The following is a 9168-nucleotide window of genomic DNA, read 5'->3' as shown; positions in this document are numbered from 1 at the left end:
GATTTCAAGCTTTTAATCCCAGTTTGAACTTCACTTATCAGAATCTAATTCCAAAAGTAAGTAGGGTGTCCTCGTACACCTAGTGATTTATGTCTTGTCTATTTCCATATATAAGATTATTTCTAAATTACTAAAAACCCGTTATGACTAAGATAATATCTCCATATCAATCTTCATTTGTTCCATCTAGGATACGTATTCAAGATAACATAGTTATAACGCATGAATTGCTTGACATAATGAAGAAGAGAAAAGATAAAGTATGAGATGTTGCTATTAAAATAGACATATCAAAAGTATTATTTTATTGAATGGTATTTTTTGTATGGAATTCTTAAACAATTATGATTTTCTGAGAAATGGTGTCAAATAATTTATTATTATAATTATTCTTCTGTTATATCTTTGTTTTTAACTGGTTCTCCTTGTAAACAATTTTTCCCTTCTAGGGGTCTTTAGCAGGGTGATAGCTTATCTTCATATTTGTTTACAATATGTATGGATGCTTTGTCTAGGCTTTCACTTAATGTTGAAGCTCTGGAAAAAAAAATCATGGGGTTAAGCCGGCTAGAAATGGTCCAGTAATAACATATTAAAGCTAAAAGTTATGAATTAAATTATGTGCAAGATATATTGCTTAGGTTTAGTCGTGCTACAAGTCAAGTCATTAATCCAATCATGATCTCCATAGATTTAAGTAAAAATACTTCTAGACATATGCAATTTAAAATAGCTATTTTGTTACAAATGAAACCTATGAAACTTACGGATAATTACCTCGGTATCGCTTTGAATCTAAATAAGTGTAAAGCTGTAACTTTTTCAGTTATTGGTAGTTCAGATGCAAATAATATTTAATTGGTGGAAAAAAAATTAATTCGGTAATGTAATCCAAATTCAATTTGTTTTAAAATTCAGTTGCTACGTATCAAATGACATGTTACTTAAGCAGCTAGAAACAATACATAAGAGATATTGGTTGAGACATCAACCTAAAAGGAAAGGATTGAATCCCAAATCCTGGATGAGTCTATGTTTTCCTGAAAGGTATGGGGACTTGGATTTAAAAAATTTAGGAAGTTCAGTTTGGCTCTTCTCACCAAAATGGCATGGAGAATAGTAAACAATCCTAATAATCTATGTACTCGGGTCTTAAAATCTAAATATTGTCCTAAAAATTCTCCTTTGTACTATAAACCTAAGAATAATAGTAGTTGGATTCGGAAAGGCATTAGGAAAGGATTAGATGTTGTAAAACAATATCATATTTGAGAAGTTGGAAATGGAAAGGATGTTAGTATCTGGCAAGATAATTGGATATATCAATATGAACAACTTCTATAAAAACCAATTGATTATCACTTGCACGATTATACCGAAGTTTCTTAGTTGATAAATCATACACCAAAAAACGGGAAGAGTTTACATTGTATGACTGTTTAATGATGCTAAAATTCAAAAAGTTCGGAAAATAAGATTACCTAGCACATGTAATGATCAAATCTGATGATCACTGGCAAATACATGTAAATTTAATACCAAGTCCACTTATTCATAGTTGATAAGGGGTCAATGTATCTCTAGTGCTCAGGAACATAAACAACAGTTAAGGTTGTGGATTATGGATTTATTACCTAACTTTAAATTTTTTTTGTGGCAGTGTTTGCATAACATTTTACCTTTGAAAACATATTTGTTCAGAATAAATGTCACAGAGGATGCTCTTTTTTTTTCTTTTGTGGGATATCTGAAGAGACTATGGATAATTTGTTTTGCCATAGTGATTTTGGAAAAACAGTTTGGTTTGGTGGTTTCCCTCAAGTTTTTTCATTTTTTGTTAATTTTCTTAGTCTGTAGGATTGGTTGATATGCTGGCTTGATAATAAACAATCATTTGAGTTTCTTAGTGATCAGAAAAAATATGTAAATAATTGTTTGGTAAATTTGGAAAGCGCGTTGTAAGTCCAGTATTGGAAACATGTAACAACATCTTATGGATGTTATACAAAAAGCAAGAACCCTGTCAGAGTCTCTTTTACAAGCTCATTCTATTTTTCAGACTCTTCAAAAGCATTCTGTTAGCATAAAATCTGCTCAGTTACATTTCCGATTGACTAAAGAGTTCATAAATAACAATGTTGATTGTGAATATGTGTTCGTGGATGCTTCATTGACTAATAAATTTAAAACTGCAGGGTGTGGAATCATCAGGTACAACGCAAATGGAGAGTTTAGATCAGAAATATGTTGGACAGTCTATGTTGATTCAGTAATTGAAGCAGAAGCGCAATCCATGCTCTTAGTAGTAACTTAGTCTACTTCGTTACAGCTGAAAAAAGTAATCTTCGTATCTGACAACTTAGTTCATGCATTAAATGAAGCACCATCAGCTATGCACTAGACACAATTTCCTCTTATGAATGACTACAAAGAATCTAAAGAATCGACATGCCGATGCTTTAGCAAAAACTTGCTAAGGAAACTCATGTAATTAGGGATTGGGGGGCAGTTTCCTTCTAATGTTGTTTCAGAGTTGTCTTCATCCTTCGTGTAAAAAAAAACAAAACAAAAAGACAAAAAAAAAGTTTAGAGGTAATTTGTGTTATCTTCCCTGGCCAAGATCATAATTTGAGTTACCTTCCCTACAAAAATAAAATTAGTTAAACCTCCCCACGTTATATATTCCATCCAAAGATTCTGTTATCCTCCACGCAGACATATACACATTTCAAATATATCTTGAGTCATGAGTTTAATTAAGTAAACAAATATATATACACACGTGTCTTCATCATACTACATCCACATTAAATGTAATGTATACGGCTAAGGATGCCATTAAACAATACTTCATCTTCTCTATGATGTCGCCATTAAGACCCATCCAAAAACCAGACATTGAGAAATAATTGCAGGGAGAATTTTGTGGTGAGTATTGAAATTTAGCGTACAGTGCTGACTTCTTTTTATTAAGTGCTAGTAAGATAAATAGAAGAGTTTCGCCGTCTAAAATTCGAAGAACTCCGAAGAACAAATGAACTAATTAGTTATTCAAAGAAAAATCAATACGAGAAACAATTGAAAACCCATTTTTATTTAGATTATTCTCCCAAAATTTCTGTTGGAATTTGATTGGTTTTTTCAATGGAAACTAGGTTTTACTGATTTGGGGAAATTCATGTATTACGATTTTTAATTGCTAAAATATGGGTCTTTAATGCGGGTCTGAAATTGAATGATATAAATTGTAGTGAGTGTTTAATTTGAATAATTATGTTTCGATTAATGATTTTTAAGGCTTGGTGTTTTTTTTTTCTTTTGGCCGTAAAGGATCTAAATTGGCTTTGTAATGGATTGTGGTGAATGTATTGAATTTCCGATTGAAGTAATTCGGATTTGTGATTTTAGTTTGCTTGATTTTGATTTTGGTGTTTCACATCAGTACCGGAAGAATACATCTTGCAGGTTAAAGAGAACTCAGTAAAACAACAAAATGGGTGTCTCTGTTTTACCAGCTTCAGGTGCATCTGATGTTCGACAAAAGGCCTGAACCGCAGGAGATGGTGAATCTCGTCTGCAACGTCGCTCATTACTAGAATTCATGTACACGTTCGTCGGGTCCGGCGGTGGACAATCTGGCGAGACATTTTGGAAAAGTCAAACATCCACGTGTAAAAAATGGTCCACCTGTACAAATTTACTGACCCGGATAACAGTCTTGGACGGAAAATGTAATGAGGGGAGGTTTCACTAATTTTATTTGTGTAGGGGAGGTAATTCAAATTATGATCTTCGGCATGTAAGGTAACGCAAATTAACCAAAAAGTTTAATAAATCAGGTTTGCTTAAAAGGCAGGAAAAAAACAAAAAAATATTTAGGGGTTCTTTTGCTTTTAGCGGTATTATCGAGTTTTAGCGTTTTTTTTATTTGGCACCTTTGTTATTCTGATTTTGTAAATCCCTTTTACTTTCGGTTTCACTATTAGATTATACTTGGAATCTGGTTCTAAAAATTTAGTTTTATTTTTCGAACAATACCTGTCTATGTTCTTGTACGAAGCTTTGATCAAAAAATGTATATCAATTACTTCAATAAGAAAAGCCCGCCAACTTCATGCCTTACTCCTTACCTCCATGTCAATGACTATTTCACTGTATACACCATTCCTTCGTAATAATCTCATATCTATGTACTCGAAATGTGGTTCTCTTCGAGACTCCCAACTTGTATTCGATGGAATGCCTCAAAGAAATATTATTAGCTTTAATGCGTTAATCACAGCGTATTCTGGATCTCCAAATGACGCTTTGTTTGCATTTCGGGTTCTTTCAGAAATGAGAACTCTAGGTTTTAGACCGAACAATTCGACCTTTACAAGCTTACTTGGAGCATGTTACGCTCTTGAAGATCAATTGGTAGGGTCTAAAGTGCATTGTCAAGTAATCAAATTTGGTTTTGTTGAAGATGTCCGGGTTCAGACATCGTTACTTGGAATGTACTCACATTGTGGTAACCTGGAATCTGCTGCCAAGGTTTTTGGAGGTATGGCTGATAGAGATTCCATTGCGTGGAATTCAATGATCTTTGCGTGTATGAAGAATGACAAGCTCAAGGAAGGGGTTCAAATGTTTTGCAAAATGGTAGGTACGGGTTCAAAGCCGACACTGTTTACTTATTCTATGCTGTTGAATGGTTGTGGGAAGTTGGGAGATCATGTCAGTGGGAAAATTATTCATGCTCAAGTAATTGTTTGTGATTTATCAGCTGATGTTCCTTTGGAAAATGCACTCCTTGATATGTACTGCAAGTGTGGTTATATGGAGACTGCATTATGCCTTTTCAAATACATGGAGAAACCAGATATGGTTTCTTGGAACTCGATGATATCTGGGTATTCAGAGAATGGAGATGGTAATATGGCTGTTTCTTTGTTCATACAATTACACCGAATATCTTACAGAAAACCAAATGAGTATACTCTTGCAGCTGTTATCTCTGGAACTGGAGACTTGCCAGCCTCCTATTATGGGAAACCTCTCCATGCTCAAGTTCAGAAACTTGGATTCGAGAGTAGTGTTTTTGTAGGAAGCACATTAATTTATATGTATTTCAAGAATGAAGAAGCACGCTCCGCTCAACGACTTTTTTCAGCGATGCCGACAAAGGACGTAATTACTTGGACTGAGATGATATCTGGTCATACACGGTTAGGTGATTGTGAAAATGCAATCAAGTTCTTCAACAAAATGCAGGAGGAAGGTCACAAACTAGACAATTTTTCTATAAGCAATGTTTTAAGTTCATGTGCTGATATGGTTGCTCTGAGACAAGGTGAAATGATTCATTCCCAGGTTGTTAAAGCTGGATTTGAAGAAGATATGTGTGTATGTGGATGTCTGGTTGATATGTATGCCAAAAATGGTGATCTTAAAGCTGCTCAGTTAATATTCTCGACGGTTTCAGAACCTGATTTGAGATGCTGGAACTCAATGCTTGGAGGATTTAGTAACCATGGAAAAGCAGACGAAGCCATCAAGCTTTTCAACGAGGTCTTAAAACAAGGTCTGAAACCAGACCAAGTTACCTTTGTCTCTCTTCTCTCTGCTTGTAGCCATTGTGGCATGGTTGAAGAAGGCAATATGTATTGGAATTACATGAAGAGAAATGGCATGAAACATGGCTTTAAGCACTATTCATGCATGGTAAGCCTACTATGTCGAGCAGGATTGTTAAATGAAGCAGAAGTGTTGATCAAGGAAGCAAATTTTGGTGAAAAAAACACCACGCTATGGAGAATTTTGCTTAGTTCATGCATTGTGTATAGAAACTTCAAACTTGGGGTTACAGCTGCTGATGAAGTGTTAAAATTGAATGTTGAAGATGACGCGACTTTGGTACTGCTTTCAAATTTATATGCAGCTGCAGGAAGATGGGATAGAGTTGCAGAAATGAGGAGAAAGATAAGACGAATGATGTCAGAAAAGGATCCTGGGGTTAGTTGGATTCAGATATCACAGAAGATTCATGATTTTGCCTCTGGAGATCAGTCCCATCAACAGGCCGATGATGCAAGAAATGAATTGCATCGAATACAAGAGAACATGAAAAAATGTGAAACCAGCAGCCTCTAAACTCGTATGGTGTTCTCAGAATCTCAAATGTGTACAATCACAAATTTATACACAGGAAAGGGAAAATTAAGGAAAAGAAAGAACGAGACCAAGAGGCGTGATCGGTTGCTCAGTGGAGCAACCTTTAAAACAGACTTTCATTACAGTACAGTCAAGAGGACAACTTGATTCACGACCTCTGTTGGGCCATTTTCAAAACTTGAGTAAATATCTAGGGAGAAATATCTCAGGCTGACAACCTTGAATGCAATGGGGTATACAAAGCATCCCAGTATAGCGTATTCAAGAAGTTGCCTGAAAATATCCAACTATTTACAACAAACAAGGGAAAAAAACACTGGGATAAATCTTCTGGATCAGGTTCAGGATAAAAGTTGCCCGAGACCCTTCGAAGTTTCCAGGCAGTGAATTCTCGTTATAGGACACAACTGAAACAACAGTTGGTGCTGGGTCAAGAAACTGCCACATAGCTCTTTTCTGTAGGTGCTTCATACACAGTGTTGCATATTCTGGCAGGAGGCCAGTAACGAAGAATTGATCTGCCTAGTATGTTTTTGATTGGGAGTGGACCCCTGTAAACAAACATGTTCCTCTGTCAGATTATAGTTCAGCAGAAAATGCACTGTTTCCACATGCATACTGGAGTGGGTTTCACTCCTATCCTAATGCAGTATATTCAAGTTGCTCATGTTATTAAAGCATTTGAAATGAAAATTCATCGTTCAAGGTTAGATAGTGTACCAGTTATGGGAGTCATAGCTGTTGTTGCGATTATCCCCTAACACAAACACATACCCACGAGGCACATACTGCACAAACAACGGAAATGTGTCAATGGTTAGTAAAGCAATGAACCCTACTACCTACACAAAAAGCACATGACAAAATGAAAGAAAAGGAAGAACTTTAGAATCAAAAACAATTTGAAGGAACCCAACGCAAAGTGGAAAGCATCATACCACTAAATCCATTTCATAGGCAATAGGCTCTAAAATGAAATCCTCATCTTGGATAACTCCATTCAGCAACAGTCTCCCATCATGAACCTATTAATCAAAGCATAAGCATATTTGTGAGCTTTACTCAAGAAAATGGAGACATGAGAAAAGATAATGGAAAACAATCAAAAATTTGAAGAACGCGGTTAAAAATGTTGGGAGAATTCTTACTTCGACATAGTCTCCTTCCAAAGCTACAATTCTCTTGATAAACACATCACTAGAAGTGAACACTTTATCCTAGAAGAAGCAAAACAAACAGGCATTAGAACCAATCATAAGTTACAATGTTATAATCGCATAAATGTAGTAGATAGCATTTAGGTTTCAAAACTTCATTGAAAGTCAACTTACAAGCAAAACTGCAGGAGGAGCTTTAAAGATCACTATATCAGCAACTTCAGGCTTCTTGAACAAATAGGAAACCTGTAATACACCCAAGAAAAGAGCTTCAACATTTATATTCATTTCCAGACAGTCAAAATATTCTATCAAATTTACTAATCAAAAATAAAACAGACTTACATTTCAAAAGAAGAGGTATTAGTAGTATTACCTTTTCTGCTAAAATTCTGTCACCAATATCAAGTGTAGGATACATTGAAAGGGAGGGAATCGATCTTGGTTCAGCCATACAAGATCGGAAAAGCAAATTCACACTCAATGCTGTAAATATAGCTTTGACATCTTCCGCCCAAAAATTCTCTAATTTCCCGTACCATTTATTGTTTTCCATGGTTTTTCCACAAACCTCTCTTGCGAATCTCATATCTTTGTAATCAGAAGTAATTTCAGAAGCAATAGCATCAACAATTGTATTTGTACCACCTTTATCATCAACCTCGTCAACTATAGCTAAACCTTCCTTCTTAACTAAACCTTCGTTACTAGGAAAGAATTTCTTTGTTGTTCCTTGAATAAATGATAACAACGAAGAAGAAGACCCACCACTAAATCCAAGCATAGCAGAAGAGGAATTAGAAGAAACCCCTAAAATCCCAACACCAGCAGACCCAGAGATAGATGATTTCATCATCGAAATCATACCAACAATCAAAGGAGACTCAAACTCCGAACAACCAGAAAGATCTCCAGCAAGCGAACTATACATTGAGACTGGTTTCTTTGGCAAATTTCTATACTTAAATTTGGCAAAATCAGATTGTAAATTCTTACTTGAATCAACATCTGGTTTCGGATTGGGTATAAGATTTCGAGATTTACCAAATAACTCATGAAACAATCTACAATTACCTCCTGTGCGAATTCCAGCCGACGAAGCTAAGTTTTGTGCTAGGTAACCAGAGTAAGAAACTGTCATCCGGATCGCCATAAGAACAAATTGAAGTAATCGTAAGAAGATTAAATACAGAGTGTTCTTTCTAAGTGACCTTTTGGTGGAAAAAAAGCCTAAAAAACTCAAACAGATAACATCTTTGTGTGCCAAAGAAGAAAATCCGAGAAAGGAATAATGAATTTCTAAATTAAGTTGTTAGCAAGAAGAATTTGAGGACTGATTGAATCGATTTGAATGATTAATTAGAGAGATCAAGAAAGGGATTTAGGGTTTCTGAAGAACTCCTGAATTTCTTTCTCTCTCTGGAGAAGAAACTCAGGAAAGAAGAGAAAAGCGTTGAAAATTATGAGGAGAAAATAAACAGCAAGAACCACGAAAATGGGAGGTTTTCAATGTTTTGTAGTGACAAAAAGAGAGTTTGGGGTATTGTTTTTGGTATTATTTACGATAAGCCCTGACAGTCTGTTGCACTGTGACACTTCGCCTATATTTTTGGAACCTCCACAATTACAACATTGACCTGCATATTTTGCGTTGCACTGTGACACTTCGCCTATATTTTAGGAACCTCCACAATTACAACATTGACCTGCATATTTTGCAACACTTCCACACCCTTTTGTCTGTTCATTCCTATTCTTATGGCCAGGCTCGAGCGCTAGATGGACAGGACAGGCATGTAGCTGCGCTGAAGTTTAGCCGGTGTACATAAGTGGCCTCAGTTCGACTCTCTGAGATAAT

At 35.6% G+C, this 9168-nt stretch overlaps 2 protein-coding genes across 3 annotated transcripts; one reads left to right on the top strand and one right to left on the bottom strand.

The window, feature by feature from the left end:
- Window positions 1–3998: 3998 nt before the first annotated feature.
- Window positions 3999–6450, top strand: LOC113349742 (pentatricopeptide repeat-containing protein At3g50420). Its single transcript, XM_026593773.1, has one exon. The coding sequence runs from the start codon at window positions 4045–4047 to the stop codon at window positions 6130–6132; it is 2088 nt and encodes a 695-aa protein (XP_026449558.1). The 5' UTR covers window positions 3999–4044; the 3' UTR covers window positions 6133–6450.
- Window positions 6113–8809, bottom strand: LOC113349743 (thylakoidal processing peptidase 1, chloroplastic-like). 2 transcript variants are annotated; one of them, XM_026593774.1, is made up of 6 exons: window positions 7687–8809; window positions 7485–7556; window positions 7302–7370; window positions 7092–7178; window positions 6874–6995; window positions 6113–6704 (listed from the first exon to the last, which is right to left on the bottom strand). In XM_026593774.1, the coding sequence occupies exons 1-6, from the start codon at window positions 8461–8463 to the stop codon at window positions 6584–6586; spliced, it is 1248 nt and encodes a 415-aa protein (XP_026449559.1). In that variant the 5' UTR covers window positions 8464–8809; the 3' UTR covers window positions 6113–6583. The 2 variants fall into 2 exon arrangements, with proteins under 2 accessions (XP_026449559.1, XP_026449560.1); XM_026593775.1 differs by having other exon boundaries at window positions 6231–6704; window positions 6874–6941; window positions 7687–8807.
- Between the last annotated feature and the right edge of the window lie 359 nt (window positions 8810–9168).

Source organism: Papaver somniferum, chromosome 2, assembly GCF_003573695.1.
Source record: "Papaver somniferum cultivar HN1 chromosome 2, ASM357369v1, whole genome shotgun sequence".
NCBI lineage: Eukaryota > Viridiplantae > Streptophyta > Magnoliopsida > Ranunculales > Papaveraceae > Papaver > Papaver somniferum.
The sequence above is the reverse complement of the archived record's forward strand: the minus strand, read 5'-3'. Positions and strand labels throughout refer to the sequence as shown.